The sequence below is a fragment of the Accipiter gentilis genome, chromosome Z, assembly GCF_929443795.1.
Source record: "Accipiter gentilis chromosome Z, bAccGen1.1, whole genome shotgun sequence".
Classification (NCBI taxonomy): domain Eukaryota; kingdom Metazoa; phylum Chordata; class Aves; order Accipitriformes; family Accipitridae; genus Astur; species Astur gentilis.
This window is the reverse complement of record NC_064919.1, coordinates 52916540-52935780: the sequence shown is the minus strand read 5'-3', so window position 1 is coordinate 52935780 and position 19241 is coordinate 52916540. Positions and strand designations below refer to the sequence as shown.

At 35.5% G+C, this 19241-nt stretch overlaps 1 protein-coding gene across 4 annotated transcripts in view; it reads left to right on the top strand.

The window, feature by feature from the left end:
• The window catches only part of CCDC171 (coiled-coil domain containing 171), a 153328-nt gene that overhangs the window by 54230 nt on the left and 79857 nt on the right, over positions 1-19241 (top strand). For all 4 annotated transcript variants that reach the window (XM_049795856.1, XM_049795855.1, XM_049795854.1 and 1 more), the window contains 6 exons: positions 2589-2678; positions 4620-4820; positions 6732-6899; positions 8825-9013; positions 13489-13993; positions 14748-14864. In XM_049795856.1, the coding sequence (XP_049651813.1) occupies positions 2589-2678; positions 4620-4820; positions 6732-6899; positions 8825-9013; positions 13489-13993; positions 14748-14864 (1270 nt within the window). The remainder of the gene's footprint in view (positions 1-2588; positions 2679-4619; positions 4821-6731; positions 6900-8824; positions 9014-13488; positions 13994-14747; positions 14865-19241) is intronic.

Genomic DNA, 19241 nt, shown 5'->3' with positions numbered 1-19241 from the left:
TAAACATTCGGGGAAAACGAGCCATTCCTACCTAGGATTTCAGTTAAAAGGTGATGATTTGAGAGTTGGGCAGTGTATATCACAATATTCCTAAATATGCAACACTTGAGCCTGAACAGTCGTTGGTATCTGTTATGTAAATGTGCATGCCCTTGTACATTTAAAAAGTGGCATAATTTTCTGACATGAGTGTGTTCATGATGAAATCTCTTCTGGTGCTATTTCAAGGTCTTTTCAAGTAAAATAGGGCCATGAAAATACTTTCTTTAAGTTATCTAAGACAATAATGGAAATATTTAATTTTGGAAGTCTTACCCTTGAAAAAAATCAAATGTTTTCCATGCAGTCCTACTGGCCTTTTATTTCACTGACTGAAAAGTCACAATCTTGCATTTATTTTCTCATTTGTATTGCTAATGCGATTAAACTAATCCTCTTGGGTATAAATGTTTTATGAATTTGTGGCTTTAAAGCTTGTAGAGAGAAGTTAGCTGCACGGTTAAAGTTTTCTGTACAAACTTGTAATTAGCTTAACTTTGGATAAAATTGGCAAATGCAGAAAGGCAAGGTGTGATAAGATTGTAAAAATGCCAGTACTGTTTTTTCATCTCTAGGTTTTGTCTTTTGTTTTGACAAATGCATAGTCTAGCTAGTCACTCACAACGTTTCAAAAAAAAAAAAAAGAAAGAAAAAAAAATCCAGAGGAAAAGTATATCAGCTTTTCCTCTTTTATTGGGGAAAGAATGGTCTCCCACAAGACCTTTGAGTTTGTTCAACGGGTGCAAAAATAAGTGACCATGGAAACAATTATACTTTTGTAAACAGCAAGCACTGTTAGGTCTCTCCCAGTGAGATAAGAGAACCAATGTGTATAGTCATTATGAAACTCTTCTGAGACCCAAGTCTGGAAGCTGCAGAGTAACTAGGAACATATTACCCACAGCGAATTGTTATTTGGGAGGAGGAGTGTCACGTGATAGGCAGCACAGTTGAAAAGTCGACTCAGCAGGCTTTGGCTTAGTGATGTGCTTTGTTGTGAAACTGTGCCAGAGACAGCAGTGGGGAGACCAAGGGGGTGGCTGCTAAGAAAGCAAAGAGAGTATTCTGACAGAAAGAAGAATGAACTGTCAAGGAAAATAAATCGCAAGCAGAGCAGGACCAACAGATGACCTGCCACAAGACTTCCCAGTAGGACTGCGTGTGACTGACCCCGAAGTTGTCATATGGAGCCAGAGATCACCAAGCACCTTCATGGTGCACAGAAAGGGCAGCGCTCTGTCCTTCTTGATTACCCCCACCCCCATAGATAACACTGCTTTTGGCTTTTTATATATTAGATATGTTTAGTAATAAAACTTTTTAATAATACAATAATGCACATAGGGACTATGAAGGGCACTGTGCAATAAAACCAGGATGTTTTAATACACAGCAGTAAGGGTTTAGTTTTGAGTAATTATGTAGTGGTTCTTTTTATAGAGAGATTTTCAACAAGACCCTGCGTACTGATGGAGGTATTAATACATGCGTACACCTGTATGCATACATGAAATATGCTGGTAAACTTGTCATGTGTCACCTTTAAACTACTGTGTTAAACATTAGATTAAACAATCTTGTTCATTTATGTAACTGAAAGGTGTATAAGTGTTTTGGTTTTGACAGATAACAAGCTTTTGACTTTTTGTATAGTACAGAGGCTAGAATATGTTTGGGGAGAGAGAGAAGGCTAGTAAACCAACAAAAGGACTGGAAATATTCCAGTAGCATTTTGTAATTTACTGTAATTATTTCTAAGGGTTCTGCCAGGTCTTCTGATTTGAGATCAAACAAAAATATGATTTGCAAAATAATTTGTAAATTTTGTAAATGGGATATTTTAGTTCTGAGTTGCTCCTTAATGCTCAAGTGCTGGCAGTAACCTGCACTATAATACATTTCTATTTGATGATTTTTTTCAGACATTTATATTGCTAATGTCATCATCAGGTAATGAAAGACAGAGATTATAATGATGTGTTGTTATCTTTTCTGAAAGTGTAAAGTGAAGGTAATACACATTATGGCCATGAGCTACCTCTGAGGTGGTTGCTTGTAACACCACAAACAGTTCAGTAGTCACCGTGCCTCTCTGGAACATTACTGCTTTTTATGGGTATGTGAGTACTATTCAGTGCTCAGTAAAAAGTAGAGACCATGCTTGTAGCTGGACAATTTCTGCAAATGGCCACTGACTTTGAAAACTGGTTTTCTCAAACCACTCCCCCAGATCATAATCTGAATTTATTACATTTTCACATGCATTTCAAAGTCTGTGTTTTTGTCAGATATTTTGAAACTTAATGGAAAAGTTAATAGTGGACTCAGTTTGGGATTCTGCCACTGCTAGTTATCTTAAATGATTATAAAAGAGTTATTTAGTGCTTTTGTAATGGTACATTATTTAGATTGTATGGAGTATAAATATTGTCAGAGGAATTGAAAACAATTTTTTTTTTTTTGCATTTATATACAAAATTCTTCCTTTATATTGAAGTGATTATGTAGCCTTTCTGTTAAAGCCTGTTTTACCCCTGTGTTTTTCACAGCTTGGGAAAATGAGGCCTTTGTGTGAAAAGATGACAAAAGAACTTGAGATATCCAAAGAGAAAATGTTTGCTTTAAGTCAAGACCTTAAGGTATGGTTTCATGAACTTAACATAAAATGTGAAAGTTCTGCAAAAAGTGTCTTTCTGGATTTAGGTTATCTTTTTTCTTATCAGAATAAGTCCCTGTATCATTGTATTCTGTTGAGCAGACTAGTTTATGTTGCAAGCTTGTGTGAAGCCATGCTGCTTTATTCTAGTTACCACCTTAGACTACATAACTGATCATTTCAATGATTACACTTCTGAAATAATTTGAAATAGTTTTATCAATTTGCAAATTATTGTTTTATATTGAAATCAGCATCAATAATTTTTTTCTCTTAACTCTTTTCTCAAGAAAAGGAGAAGATAATTTAATTACCTCTGTTCATCTCTAAGCACATTTTATTAAAGATGTCCTTTCCTTTGTTAATTTTTTGTTTGTTCATCAGACAAGTTAATGCATGTATGAAGTGTCAGGTCATCCTTGACAGTTGTACAATGTGCATGCAGCCCAAAATTTCTTAGAGCAAAAACTACCTCAGAGCTCATAAAAACACTTGAGAACTCTTTTCCTTTAGTTTCTGAACAAGAAATTTTTTTTGTCTCTGTTTTTGGCTGACACACCACTTTTGTAATGTCCTGTCTGGTTACATCAGTGGCCAAGGGAGTGAGGAAGTCCTGAGGTCGTGGTTATACTTAATCTCCCAACTGGCAGTGTATTATATTACTGCCAAAATAGAATGTCTCTACTCCCAGCGTTTCTCAGATTTTTTTGCTGGGGATATGCTGCTTTGTCATTTCAGTTTAGTCACAGATCCTTCTGCAACACTCATTGAATCTTCATATTAATAGATATTTGCACATGATCTCCTGTCATCTCATCTGAACTTTATTTACTAATTTATATTCAGATGACTTAAAACTTCTGCTTCTGTTGCAGCACATTTGTAAGGCACCTAAAAATTTTGCAACCCATTGCAACAGATACTTGTATTCTTCATGCAAAAACCAAATTTGCTACATACAGAGGGTGCTGGTTTTTATGCAGTACACCAGTTTCTGATCTCTTTAAATTTTTGGTAATAAAATTGTATACGTGAGTGAAAACTAGATCCAGTCTGAAAATGTTTCTGTTAGAAATTTAACATTGCTTTAATCTTTTAATATTTTCATTAAGAAGAATAAAATAGTCATTGTCTGATAAATTTGGGAGTATCTTTCCTATTCTGTTTCTTATATAAGCAGCTATGATTTTATGAAAAACAAACAATGCTTTCAGTTTCACCTGTAGCAAACTTCAGCAGTGCTGGAAGTCCAGTGCTTGTAGGAGAGGAAAGCATGTGTACCTGTCCACTCCATCTGAGCAATCTTTTGGCTGAAAGGGGGTAGTGTATTAAGTTCTTTGTTTACCTTGTGAGATTTGGTACTGGTAACATAATGATTGTATTTATGTCCATTTCTGATTGTTAGTTTCTTCCCATGGTCAAACCTCCAAAGAGAGTCCTCACATCTTTTTATCATGCACTTTTACCAAATTTTTTCATCTTAATTAAAGAATACAGTGGGTAACAAGAGCTGTCTGTGTTGCCCACTGACTCAGCTGTAATGAATCAGAGATTTACTTATGAAAATAACATATCATTTCACTAGCTCTGAGAGCTTCCCACTCTGCAGAGGATAACTTGCGTTCATGCATTCTGCATCTCAGTTGTGGGGGTAGAGGGGATTCTGAAGGTCATTGCATCATGGAACTTTTAACTCAGAGATGGATTTCTGATGCTGTCTACTTACAAGTTGTGGAGAAGGACTATTGTCAATTTTGGAATTCTGTTATTTACAAGATACAGTCAGCTTAGCCTGGAGTCTTCTGAAAACATGTGGCTGGCTATATGACCGTTCACTTCCTCAGATGCTGAGCACTGGAGTAAGGTAACATTTTATAGAGTAAAATTCTTACCAGCTTTTCTGTTCCATGCCTCTGTTATACAGGAAGCTCAGGATAACCTGGCTGATGCCAATAAAGAGTTAAATCATCTACATACTGAGTGTGCATACAAAGAGACTTTAATGGGAACTTTAAAAATGGAACTACAGAATGTACGGCAATGCTGGGAGAAGGAGAAAGTACATGCCACAGAATCTGAAAATGAAATCCAGAAGCTTACCAGGGCTTACCAGAAGGATATGGAGGTATTACCAGAGACAAGATGACTGTCAAAAAGAGTCTTTATTTAATCTCAGCTTTATACATTTACATACATCAGATGGTTACTCTTAGCCTTAACAGATTTACCCCCAAATATGATTTTAAGATATGTATTTTGAAATATGTATTTAGTATCTACAAGATCTCAGGACATATTGGTGCTCCTTCCTTCTATATCAGAACTAATAGCTTATCCCTTCCAGTATTTTGAATTTTTGAACAACTGAGTTTATTTAAAGAGCTACACCTGGTGAACAATTACTTCCTTCTTTCAAATTGAATGTTAACAAAAATGTTTTACAATTGGAACATACAATAGTATCATCATCGTGTGTCGTTAATTACTGATTCCCATGGCAGTTGATAGATAGCAAATAGCAAATGTGGAATTGAGGTAGTTTTGCCTGCATGCCGCAAAACCTAGAAATTCTTATTTGTGACCTGTTAGCTCATTGTGGTGTCCTATATGTGGGAATTGCTTCACAAAGTCTTATTTCAGAACTATTATCTCTCTCCTTATATTTGTTTACAGATCTTAATTTTGTTGCTTTTTCCCCCCAAAAAAGCAGTTCTGTATTAGCAATGATATTCTTTATCATAGTTGTTGTGCATATTGAGCTCATTACTTCCACAAATTTGGACATGGATGCCAACTGAATAAAAAAGAAACATTCTTTCCACCTCTTTTACAGTCTGGTATTTAAATAGTGTCCACATGAAGCAGCTGGAATTGTTATACACATCCGATAATGATTAAAGTGAAGGAAACTAGAAGCCTGGCTATATTGTAAAGTCAGCATGTCTACAACACTGTGGTTGCATTCAACATGTGTGAATTGATTTTGAGTCTTGGGATCCCTTTTTTCACACCAAATGGATAATCATCATCCTTGGTTTATCATAGCTCAAGCAAAAATGTACTGAGGGTGACACACTGGATTTTCCTTGGAGAATTAAGAGATCTGCTAGAAACAAACTAACCTAAATACAATTTTCTTATTGCCTAAAACACTAAGAAATAATGTGAGAAAAAGCACCTAAGTATAATGGAAAGGGCTCAGAAAAAATATAGTTCCCCATGTCGGTCATTCACAATTTCTTAATGTAAAGCCTCATCCAGGGTCCCCAGAAAACGATGGGAGACTTTACAGTGGTTTTCTGACTTTGAATAAAGGCTCTGTTTCTTGTGGCTTTTGAGGTGCAGCTTTCTATTGTTGTCTTAATCAAAGTTGCTATGTTGCATATGTATACTGAAAGGATGAAGGCTGGAATTTCTGTTGCATGCTATTGTTGCCAAAGTTTATTTAAAACTGGCATCAATTTATTGTACTACTCACTAAAATCAGTGTAAATGAATGAGGCGTGGCTTGTGGAATTTAACCCATGAAGCTCTAAGCCTATTTTGTCTAGCTATTTAGTCATACATAATCCATGTAAAAAGAATTTTTAAAAGACTTTAGAGTGATAGTTGTATTAGCAGTGTGTTGTGCTGCTAAGCCAGTTGGACAATTTTCTGCATGCTATGCAGATATTGGAGGTGGGTACAATAAGAATGTATGTGAAAGTATTAACATGAATGGTTAAATTGCATCTACTGGTAGCACGGAAGTTTTTATCTGTATCAGGTCATGGTTGTGACTTCTGCAGGATTGGGTTTTCTTTATTTATATACTGTGTCTAATTAGACAAATTTTGTAAAAAATGTTTTCTTCCTCTGGCTTTAATATGTATGACTGCAAATATTAACAAGGAACTAAGGAATTTTGAAAAGGTTTGAGAACGAGCTTTGTGTTTTTTTCTCTGCTGTGTGCAGCTCACTTTATTATACATATGATGCATCTCTTCGGATTCTAACATTGTTCAGTTACAACAGTTTATTTTTCGTTCTGTCTCAGGACAAGCTAACCTTCCTCCATAGCTTATACCAGCGTTTGGTAGCAGGCTGTGTGCTTATAAAACAACCAGAAGGCATCCTGGATAGATTCTCTTGGTCTGAGCTTTGTGCAGTCTTGCAGGAGAATGTTGATGCCCTGATCTTAGACCTCAGCAGGGCTAATGAGAAGGTAAGTGTCCTTAGGCACCAGCTACCTCTATTAAATTCAGTGACATTTGTCCACATCACAGTATCATTAAAAAGGACTGACATTCATCTTATTTCAAAAAGAATTTGGACGTTAATAATTCAATACCATTAATTATGGCTTGTCTACAACTCAGTTTGATGCCATTGCTGTGGGCATGTAAATGTGACTGAAGTCTGTATGAAGTCTCTAAGCTCCACTTCCTGTGCAGGACATGCTAATAGTACCAGCCAATATTAGCCACAGGGACCTAATTAAAAGAAAATAAATTAATCTTACTGATGAAGCAATTCAAAGAACTTAGTCATTTACACTAATAAAGCAAGTCTTTATTTTAGCATAAAACAGAAATGCAATGCACTTACTCCAGGAACATCATCTTTAAATTAAATGTTTATGATTCAGAGGTACTATCTGAAAAATGCCAGTGTGGGTTTTTGTTTAATTGTAACTTTTAGATTATGAAATTTGTATTCAGAAATACAACAGAAAATACTTGTTTTTATAAAACATGTCAGTATTTGTTTAAGGGAGAAGCTGTACTTTTCTGAATTATTTTAGTCTGAATAAGCTTATGTGGCCTTTCTCCCCAGAAATCCCCGTGGTTTTAGGAATGGAAACACCTCTTTGTAAATAACTTAAACTGGTTCCACAGACTGACATATGCCAGTCTTTAGGATTTCAGTTCATGTTCTGGCTCCATTGATCAGGCCAGTCCTACAATCTAGTAGAGCAACTCCAGATCTTGGCTGCCCTGACACATTGTTCCTGAGGCACAGGAAGGGAAAAGCTCTTTTGGATGTTCGTCATCTGCTGGAATTGTGACCACTCTTCTGGCCCAAGTAAGGGACAGGACTGGTTACAGTCAGTCGTTTTGTCGCAGCCCTTTGTTTAGTAAATACCCCTGCAGTCAATGGAAATTACTAAAGAGGGATAGCATAAAATCTGAATTATGCAGATTAGACGTTCCTTTCTGTTTTCCTTTTAAAGCAGAGGAGGAAAGGGAATGGAAGGGAGTGAACATTATTTGCAGTGTTTGGGGGGGGGTTGTGTCTTATTGTTTCTTGCTCTTTAGTTTAGTATGGTTATTAAGATTGATTGTGAGGTCTCTAGAGCTCTTTTCATGTACATACCAGCTTTTCAGGGATTTGGGGTGGTGGTGTTACTTGTGTTGTACCTGCTTTCTGAGAACGAAACTCCTGCAGTTTTGTGTCATCTATTTGGAAGGTATCTTGCCAATGTTCTCTAGCAAAAAAGTGCAGGCATGTGTATTTAGAGGTCATTGTTAGTGTGATTCATTCCTCCATTTAGTGTGCATGGGAGCTCTAAAGTTAAACCACAGAGTGCATCCCTTCATGCTTTTTGAAAATACATCATAAACTAATGATCAACTTGTGAGAAAAACATTCTGTATGGTAAAATTTTCTGAAATTATTTTAATACTTAATAATATATGAAATGTTTTGGCTTTCCAATAAAAGAAAAAAATAAAATTAAGGGCTGTTTTTTTCATTATTACTTGCAATCCTTGCAAACTGCTGAAGGACTGGTATACTCAGATTACTAGTTTAGCAGCACAAGATTTAATGCATTTGTTTCAAAAAAAAGGGAAGTGTCCAGTTCAGATTTCCAGCAAAGAAGGCAACAGATATCTGCAAGGTGGTATAAGGATGGCAAAACTGAAACCAGGGAAGATTCATTGTTCCAAAATATGTCTCAGTTTTGTTGCAAGATTTAAGTAAGTAATCTGTTGTGAAAGGCTTTTACTTAGCTTTAATAAAAGCATTGAAGAAATTACAGTTTAGATTTTATGCTGGAATAGTTTGTGCTTAAATTAATATGTACAATTAAAGTAAAAAGCTGTTTTGAGAGGTAAAAGAATTTCTGTTTAAATGCTTGTCACACAGATATCTCACTTAGAATATGTTTGTAAGAACAAGTCTGATACTATGAAGGAGCTTCAGCAGAACCAGGAAGATGCTTTTAGCAAAATGGCTGAACAGATGAAAGCACAGGAAAGCTGTTGGCAGAAACAAAAAAAGTATCTGGAACAGCAGTACTCAGGTCTCCTTGGGGAAGTTCATGCAAGGGCACAGGTATGGTGGTGTGAACTTCTGATTGTATTTTTTTTTTGTAAATATTTAATGGATTATTTCAGTAGTTTAAGCTCCTAACCAATTTAAGGTTGTTTGGGAATTTTTAGTATAGCTTTAAAATAAAAAAAAACAACAACATGGTAGTATTAACTTCACTTATACTAAGAAGTATATGACTTTGTTAAAACATTACAGAAATGTTAAAGCTGTAAGATCGAAAATGCTTATTTTAAGAATTATATAGGGCAGCAGTTACTTTTTCAGTGTCATGCTTTGAAAGATTCTGTAGAGTAACAGTAATATGGTATCATCAGGGGATAAATTTAGGTATATACCTTCTGACCCTAAGAACCGATTAGCAGTTACGGTGGGAGATTTCAACAATATTAAAGGACTTCGTTATACAGATACTACAGTGAGCAGTGGTTCAAAAGTGTAAAACTGTCATCACTGATTGTTGGAAAAGTTATTTGCAGTCTAAAATTTTCACTGTTATTCTAGAACCACAGTTCACTGTCTTTACAGTCACATTCCTTTACATGTGTTTCAGTTAAAAGTGTTGTGAAATAGAGAAACTAAGATATGCCTTGTTATTTTTGACTGCTATCTGAAACTTTCTTCATCAGAAGAATGCTGTATTTGACTCAGATTTTGGGCTTGGAAGTCTTTGCACTCCAAAAAATGTATTTGTAAAGTATTCTTTGGACAGAGCAATTTATGGTCATTTCTTGGGAATGAGTTAAAATCTTGTATATATTTTGGTTGATGTTTACATTAGATATTGGCAATGCTAAAAACATCCCTATGAGTGGAATAAGTGGCATCCAGAATACTAAGTTCCCCCAACATCCTGTAGTTTCATCTTATGAAATGATTGCCAGCAGAAAGAATGATGAAAGGAGAAAGCTTAATTTTAATTTAAAAAATTACTTTTCCTTCCTAAAGTGGAGTTACCCATTTCAGATTTCTACATCCTACGGATGCTGCACAAAAGAAAGATCCGAGTCCTCTCTTACAGAACTCTAGTGTATTGTGGAGAATTGGTGCTGTGCAATACTGCGCCATTCTTCGGGGTGGTGCTGAACCTCCCAGTCTTCCTAGCTGAATTGTGTAGACATCAAGCAGAGCATATACTGAAAACCTGGCTCTCTTGTGTGGAGTGTGCATTAGGCATGTCTTCTGGAAAAGACTTTATCTGTCAACTTGCTGTATGGGACTCCTGGGTTTCTAAAAAGGAAATGCTTTCACTTAGAAACATCTAGGCATGTTTTCTAACGCAGGTTATGTAGCGTTGGAGTACAAGCTGGTAGTGCTGTAATCTAGGCAGCGCAATGTCTGTATACACTTTGATGATTCAACAAAACTTTGTCTCATCTTTTTTCCATCCCATGTTCCAGTTTGCCTTCCTTACCATTCAGTGTCAGTCTGGGAAGAAGACAGTCTAATTTCTTCTAATTTTTTCAGGATTTCTAATTTGTGACTGACTTTGGACCTGCAAACACCAGATTAAGCCTTTCCCTTTCTGGGATCCATAGGGTCCATGGATGTCTGCTGCTAGGGCTGTCCTAATCCTGATTGCTTGTTTTTTGAAGACTTGAATTTTACCCCTTGCATGTTTGGAGAGTCAATGGAGTTTAAAATGCATATCCTTTTTCCTTGCCTTTTGTAGCAGGAGTGCCGTCCTCTTGATCTCATAGTGTGCCATTTTGAAAATGTTACTATGTCTGTTCCATAGCCTCACACAAATTATTTATTCAGACTGTGCACAGTCTCATAGGAAATGTCCTCTGAATTTTAACTATCAGTTGTTGTTTATTATGTACACATTTATTAATCTGTCCCCATTTTTTGTGGCAACAACTTAAAATAGAAGGGTTTTGTTATGATATGCAAAAACATGTTGTAAGAGAAAAATCCTGTAACTATGTTAAAAATGTTAATTTCAACAGAAAAATAAAAGGTTTGCTAAATAGGAAAGGAAAAAAGTTCTCTAGGGAGAAAAAATGTTTTTATTGCCTTTTTTTTTGTTTTGTTTGGAAGCCTTGCATTTACAGCAAGGCAGGTGAATTAGCTAAAGGCTGTGGTGTCTTGCAATTTTCTCAAAAGTCAGTGGAATCAATGTAAAAGGAGAAGTACGCATAACTATACTGCTCCTGACCCACTGAGTGTCTTTGATAGACATGTCTGGCCCATGTACTTACAGGAAAGAAATGGAGGACAGCATTGTTGAAGTTGTTTATTTAGATACATAGATGTATATATATATAGAAAAATAAAATGGCTGAAATACAGGAAAACCTTTTGAAGTCATAGTGTCATTATATTTCTAGTTTACAGTTCTGTTTCCATGCCAGAATAAAAGGTAAGGATCCAGTAAGAAGTAGGATAAAACAGTGTTGCTAGTAGCACCTGATTTTTGTTAAGGATTCTTGGGAACCCGCCAAGTTCTGCAGCCCAGTGAGGTGTCCCTTAAAGCTCAAATGCCGAAGGAAGCTGGCTTGCCAATGTTTAGGAAGAGAGTTCTATGTCCCTTTCAAAAACTGTGCTTTTAAGCTTCAAAGAAAACACTAGAAACAGTGCGGGGTAAGACAAAAGCAGTTATTAGCCGGTAAAATCAAGGTGTATTTTCTTACAAAACTTTTACACTTCTGTAGTCAGAGATTGTCCTGTTCCCTTTTGCTTATTACCATATAACCATAAGCATAAAAACACTAAGCTTTTTTAAAAAATAAGCTTTAATTAGCCAGAGCACTGAATGTTAGTATTGCTGCCCAACAGCCCCATAGGGATCACACTTTGTTTACTCAGATACTGGCCTTTCACCTGTGATGGCCAGAAACCGTAAGTTGTTTTCTAAATTCAGCTTACCTTTTCAGTTCCTTCTAGTCATGCTATCAGGGTTTTTTTCTATAAAATCAAACACTGTAAATAATGCAGTAGCACTAAAAGTATTGTACATGTTCGTACTTAATTTTAGAGTAGTAAAGTGACATATGAGGCCTGTAAATTGTATTTTGTAATTAAATCTTCTAGTTACCTACTCTATTTTTGTAGGTAGAAAGTATTTTAGTAACACTACAAATTCTTCCTCTTCGGAAAAAATTAATTTGGTCAAAGACATTCTGAAGTGGCTAGGGTACATCTCTATACAATTAATTTCCATTCTAGGGATAGCTGTTTTATTTTTTTGCTTGTTGTTCTTGCAGGATGGAGGAGGGACAAAAAGCTAGGGTGCCCACCTCACCACTTGCTGGGGACCTGTACCAAACAGAACACATGGGAATGTGGCTGGATGACACTATTTTACTTCTCTATTGGCCACTGCTAACAGGAATAACCTCACTCCATTTGTAACAAAATTACTTATAGCTCTAAGAGGGGTAGCTGGAACTTAGCGTAATTCACTCTTTTGTTCATAATATGGATTTGTCATGCCATTCATGTTTGCCTTTCTGAGTCCATGTATTGTAACTGGAGCATAAGCATTTAACTTGAGCTTGTGGGTTCTTTTTGAGTAGTGCCTAATATTTGTTGTCGTCTTATACTACAGGATCCTGTTTAAATGTAGCCTCAAGTGGTTGTTCAAATCAGAGGACTCTCGGACATCAAGAAGCCAGTCAGTCTCTGAGGTCCCAGTGTAGTGTCTTGATTCCTGTACAAGAGCTGCATGTTATCAAAAGCAACCAGTCTGCATGGTCTAACCTTAGTCCTGGCATTCCCTGCGTTGTTAGTGTCTTCATTTTGCTGCACTGGTTTACTGTTTTAAATCTCCCTCTTTCCTTATTTCAGGGTATATAGAGGAAAAGAAAAAAATGTTCTGCAAGTTGAAAACATCTGTAATGGCACTAGTCAAAATAAAAATATCTGTATTACACTGTTCTTTTCAAAAAACTTAATTCTGTATGAGACCTAATTAATCTGTGAATATATAAGTAGGGGGTTGATTACAAAGTAATTAAGAGATCACCTTTACTTCCCCTTTCCCAGCTGCTGCCAATCTGCCTAGGTTTATATTCCAGTCTTCCTTTTTTTTCCCCCTCTCTCTTACACTAACTTTCTTTTCTGCTTTGAAGAGCAATGTTCTTTCTGAAATTGGAGCGTGTAATTGCTTACTGTTAAGCCAGGTCATAAAACTGTATTGTGGACAACGAGGTATTGTTGGACTTTCTGTGGGCTATCGCACTGCTGGTGGATTATCGTCAGAAATCTGGAGTCCATTTGTAGTTGAAGATTGTGCAAATTTTTCTCGTACTATTGATTTGTTTTCATATACCTGGTTCTATAACTGTTTGCTAGGAGAGATACTTTGACAGTCATTACTAATAATGTTTGTTCCTTTAATCTGTTATTTGAATCTGAAAAAAAAATTAATTTTCTTTTAACTTTTGTCTAGGTAAAAATGATTTTGTTATTTTAAAAAATGTCTTCTAGTTAATATTTCTTCTGGTTTTGTTTGTTTTTTTCCCTTATCCCAGGAATACCAAGAAACAGCAGAGAAAAACAAGGAAAAAATTTATGTCCTTGAAAAAAGACAGGAGAAATTGGCCCTTGAAAATGTTTCTGTGAAAAATATGTTAATGCAGGTTCAGAAGGAGCATTCAGCTCTCCTGGCAGCCTGTGCACTATTGGCAGGTGCGCTGTATCCTCTCTATAGCCGATCTTGTGCTATGTCTTCCCAAAGAGACCTTCTGCAGGATCAGGTCAACATTTATGAATTAGTGAACCAGGAGATTAGGACCCTAGTTCATGCTCTCTCTGATGTAGCAGAAAACAATCAAGATGAAGCAAAAATGAAGGAAAGAACATTCAAAGGCTTGATTCATGTATTCCGAAGAGGTGTGATTGCAGTTTTGGCAGCTAACAGACTTCAAGTTTTAGCCCAGTCTTCTAATTCCCTCTTCTCCTGGGTAAATGGCTTCAAAGAAGGCATTGGAATTCTCGTTTGTATCGGAGACTCCAAAGGCAAGCGTAATCTGTCAAGTAAGCTAATTGTTTTCTTCTTTGATAAGTGTTATGTCAAATTACATGGTTAGTGAATAACAAATAGTAATGCTATTATTAATAGAGTGTAAAGACAAATTTAATGACATTTTGACAAATGCAATTTGTGGATTTGTGAGTTCTGGATTTCTTGACAAATGTAATTTCCCCTAAAAGGAAATGCTTAGTCTGTTAAGCATTAAAAAAAAAAGTTACAACTACACACATGAACTCAGACTTTTTGATATCCTTGATATTTGCGTTATAGATTTCAGAACTAGGTGCTACCATATCTTTTCTGTGGTAAATATCTTGTAATGTTCCTAAGTGATTGACCATCAACTTATTTTTGGAAAGATACTTCCTCTGCTTTCATTAATCACTTTTAATATTTATTTTCCTACTAAAACTGCAAAAATTGTTTTCTGATTCGGGTAAAATATTAGGATAGCTTTTCTAAATTTTTCTTTAGAGAGTATGTAGTCTTCCTGTCCCTTTCTGTTAAGAGACCAGCTCATGCTTCCCCCTACAAGGTTAAATGGTACCAAAAATGTTTCCCAAACCAGAAGATCTTTCTACTTTTCTGGTTTAGTAGTTCTGGAAGCATATTTAATACAGTCTAAATTGTTCTGAAAGAAGAATTAGTTTGTGGCTTATATACTTAGTTTTGGGCAATTTCTGAAAGAGCTGGAGATAGTAGTGTGCTTTATCTAAGTAAATCAGTTTTATTGCTGGCTACAATTCTGTTTTATAGGTTGCGAAGAAGAACAAATTCGCTGTGTTGAAGCACTCAGCTGGTTTACTAGTTCTAACCTCCTTGCTGCAATAATCACTTCTGTCACTGAATTACAGGATGTTGTTAACAAAACAGGTAATTTTAAAATTATATTATTGTAGTAGAAGATAAAAATAATCAGGTGGTTACATCATCTCCATTTTTAGGATTTTATCTAAACTATTCTGGATAAAATATCTAGAGACCTGTATTGTTGGAACAGATTGATTTTCTTTAATTGGTGATACGATACTTTATCATTTTGGTATATAGAGTCATGGAAACAGAACGATGGAGAGTGCTTCTACAAAGCATATAAACAGGTTTGCCTGATTTCTTGTCAACTAGAAAAAAAATGCACTACACCACGCCAATAGATATTTGACTAACTTGTTCTTAAAAGCTTCCAATGAAGTAATACTTACAAGCTTCCTAGTTATCTTGTTCCACTGTTGTAATATTCTGAAAGTATTACTGAAGCTCAACCTAATTTTTTTCTATAGAGAAAATCTACATAATTTCTGTCTATTTGATCTGTGTATTTCTTAAGTGCAGGCCCTAAAACTGGCACATATTCAAGCTGGGATATTACCGCTGCTGAGAGAAAATAATTTCCTGCTGTGTTTTATATGATATGAATCTAGAATTTCCAACTCTGGAAAACAGTTCAATTTGATGGATACTATTTTCATCTGGTTTACTTGCTATCTTGTGGGTTTTGAAAGAGAAATAAAATGCTTTCAACTTACACAATGTATAGCATTCCTTATTTTATGTCTCTGCTGTGTTCCCTCTCTTAAGTATATGCTTAATTAGATTTGTGTCTAGGCTCCCGAATTTCCTCAGTCTCTCTCTGTATAGAATTCTGCTATGTGCCAGTCTCTGGAAATGTCACCTCTTGATTCCCAGCTGTTAACCATCTTCCTTAATGTCTTTGCAGTGAGGACTGATATAAGATCTCACTTGGTTCCTCTGCATTGCTGTCATCCTTAGTTCGTTCATACCTCGTAGTTTCAAAGTCCCAGCAATTCTGTCACAGAATAAAGGATATTAAAGGAAGGATAATTTATATGAATAAAAGGAAATAGGAGGACAGAGAGAAGGTGATCTATTTTCCAGAATCCTGAACAGTAAACTGGTACCAGAAGTCAACCATTGAATCACAAGTGTTTCAGTTCAGTTTCAGGTGATCTCTTCTTTGATCATCCTGTTTTCTGTAACTTAAATTTACATGCTTACAAAACTGTTTGAACTGTGTTTCAGGGTATTTAGAGGGTTTATACTACAAGTGTTCCTGTGTATACCGTGTTGAGTAAGAACAGCAAATTGAAAAAGAATCAAGAGAAACTTGACAGCAGCACTGATGTGCTGAAGTGACTGGTTGGAATACCCTAAACCTCATGATACTTTGCCAGTATTGAAGCAGATGAAAATTCTGGTGGACTCTATTTACTTGCTATCTCTGCACTGAACACAGTTTTGATTTTGAGAATTAGGAAAAGCCATGCTAAGAATATTATGGCCACAGTCAGTTTGGTGATTCTGTATTTTAAGTTACTGTCACAAAACCTCAAGATCTAACTCCTCATGTACTATTTGGAATTCCGTTGCTCATGAGATCAAAAGTATTCCAAGAACCTTTGATTCAAAAAATAGTAATAAATAATTTAAAGTTTGACATGAAATTTCCAGAAGTATCGAAGTGATAAGGCTCTGAAGGAATATAATTGAAAGAAAGTTTGCATACTTAGGAAATTATTTTATGTTCTGTAAGTCCTATTTCAAATAGGATTTAAATTTTCAAACTGGCTTAAATTATTTTGAAAATTTTTTTTAATGTAAATAGGCAATCTGAGAGGCATCTGCTCTCTTCAGATCTTGAAATAATGGCAGTTCCAGATTAGACTGCACATCACAGGAGAGAGTAGGCACAAGAAAGCACTATCTGCATCTACAATATGGAATGGTTCGGTGCTTTAAAAATTGCTTTTAAAGATGGCTAGGTTCTGAGGAAACATTTGAGGCAGTTGAAAGAAACCAAATCCATATCACTCGGATAACACTAAAACTTTTGGACTTGTGCACTCTGGTGATTTGAGGCACATTTCTTAAGTTTTTAACTTTTGAAAAAGTGGTTTTGGTTTGTAATGCATGATCATTTCCCTTCACACTGTTCATTAGTTTGGTTTTCATTCCAGCATGTCTTGACGTGATCTCTTAGCTTCAGTTTGAATACAAGTTCATTAAAGTGTTGGGGTTTTTTGTTTTGGTTTCGTCTGGTTTTTTGTAAGGTGAGTTTTGTAGGTTTGTTTGAACAGAATCTGTACTGCGATAAACCAGAGAAAGTAAAGGTCAAGCTTTTTGAATACAAATATCATCAACTGTTACGTACACAAGCTTTTGAAGCTTAGCATGACAATTTTAGTCTTGTGTAGTATTACTAAGTTTGTCCTGCTGACTATTATATTTCACCAAAACAGAGTAAACAAGAATTCTTTCATGTCAGTGAAGTAAGATTTGTCACTTTTCATTGTCTTTTTCATTTGTTTAATATAAGAATTAATTGCTCTGTGATATACCTGTATTTGTGTTAACAATTTTTTATACACATGGTAATGTATATAATTTAATGCTTTTATTGTAATTACTTGATCCTTTGTGGGCAGATACTTAAAATGTATATACTTAAACTGTATATTCTCTGCCCAATGATTATAGATACTGTTCCTTGTGGAATTGCATTACTTTCTCATTTCGTCTTTCCAAGAAGTCAGTAACTTGTATCAACATATTTCTGTGTATTTATTCCAAACTGCTCTTCATAAAAAAACCCCAACAGAGGCAATGATTTACTTTCTTATTCCCCATCCCAAGAAAGTGACTTAAGTTGTGGATGCTGGATGATAGGAATCCTGGTTGTGAAGTGGCATGATCGTTTCAAAATGCTACAGCACAATTGCCTGAACTATTATTATTGATTTATTTTTAATACAGTTAAGCTGGAGGTTCTAGACATGGGGAAAGGGGCTGTCATCCTAGGTACTGCACATATGGAGAAATACTGTATTTTCTGGCACGCAGGCAATCTTGTGTAAAATGAGATACCAGGTGGAAATACTAGGAAAGATGAAGGAACAGTGATGCATTGACAATATCCTTGTTTTGATATTTACCAAAAATCATGGCAAGGGAGAGTTTTTTAGAAGATTTTGGTGTTATTTTCCATGGAGGGCAGTACAAATGCTCCAGTTTTAATTTCAAGTTAATTTAACTACACATTCAAACTAGTGAATGCATGATGACTGGAGAAAAGAGATGGTCTTTGAAACTGAAAGACAGGTAGGACAGGATAATCTGTGATAAGAGTTAAAATGATGAAGATAGCTTATCTTTTATGTGATCGGTAATAGAGAGCTGACATAAGGAAAAGAGAGGAACCTTGGCCAAAGTAGACAGAGCATTGCAATAGCAGTTTCTTCAGGGTATGAGAAGAATGCTGGGTAAGATTTTTAGCTTTAATCATGAATAGAAAGAGTGCTATCTTAGACATGAAGAAAAGACAGGTCTACTACTAGCTAGGGTTATAGAGAGTATGTACTTAAAAGTGGTACTCAAGTGCTTAACTGGAGTCATTGGAATGGTGGTATTTTGAAACTAAGCAGAGGAATGGCTCTGAAAAAGGAATATTTGAGTTTATCATGTGGCTTTTTTTTTTCTTACAGATAAATTTTATCTCATATGTGTAAATGATAAATTCTTCATGATGGGAATTATAATCTGAAAATATCAATAATCATGTTTTGTTTGCTTTGAACCTTTGGTTTTATCCTCCCCATTTGTAAAAAGAAATTCTTTAACTTAAAAAAGCTATTGTTCTTTTTTTCTGTTTATACTCTTAAGTAAATATTTTAATTCACTGCAGCAACAGGAGATCTGCTGTACTACTGAATGTAAATAAGCTCTTCCATGCTTGTCATCTTACACTGATAGTATCATAAGACAAGTAATGACAGATTAAGACCTGCCTAGCAGAGGGAAAACTAAATTACAAGACTTTTATTAAGGCATAAATAAACCTATTAACTGTTATCTGGAATACCAATTAGTGGAAGGAGCACTGACAATTTTATTTATCAACATTAAACACAATTATTAATTACAGACCTGACGAATCTAGCAGTAAGCAGGACATGTTGGGTGTGCTGGGGCCTTAAGTCCATTATATGAGAAGGATGATTACCAAAATCCTGTGGGGAAATAAGTAATTGTAGCTGTAAAATTTTAATTGCCTTGGAATAAGGTAAATTATATTCTCTTGTCTCAGAATATAAATAGTATGGCATTAAGGTACCAAGCCTCACTAATTTTCAACAGCAAATGATTTAGACATCTATAGAGGGGAGGGAAGAGGAGTCAGGAAACCCTCAGAAATTTGCATTGTAAATATTGCAATATAGTGATTTACCATGTGCT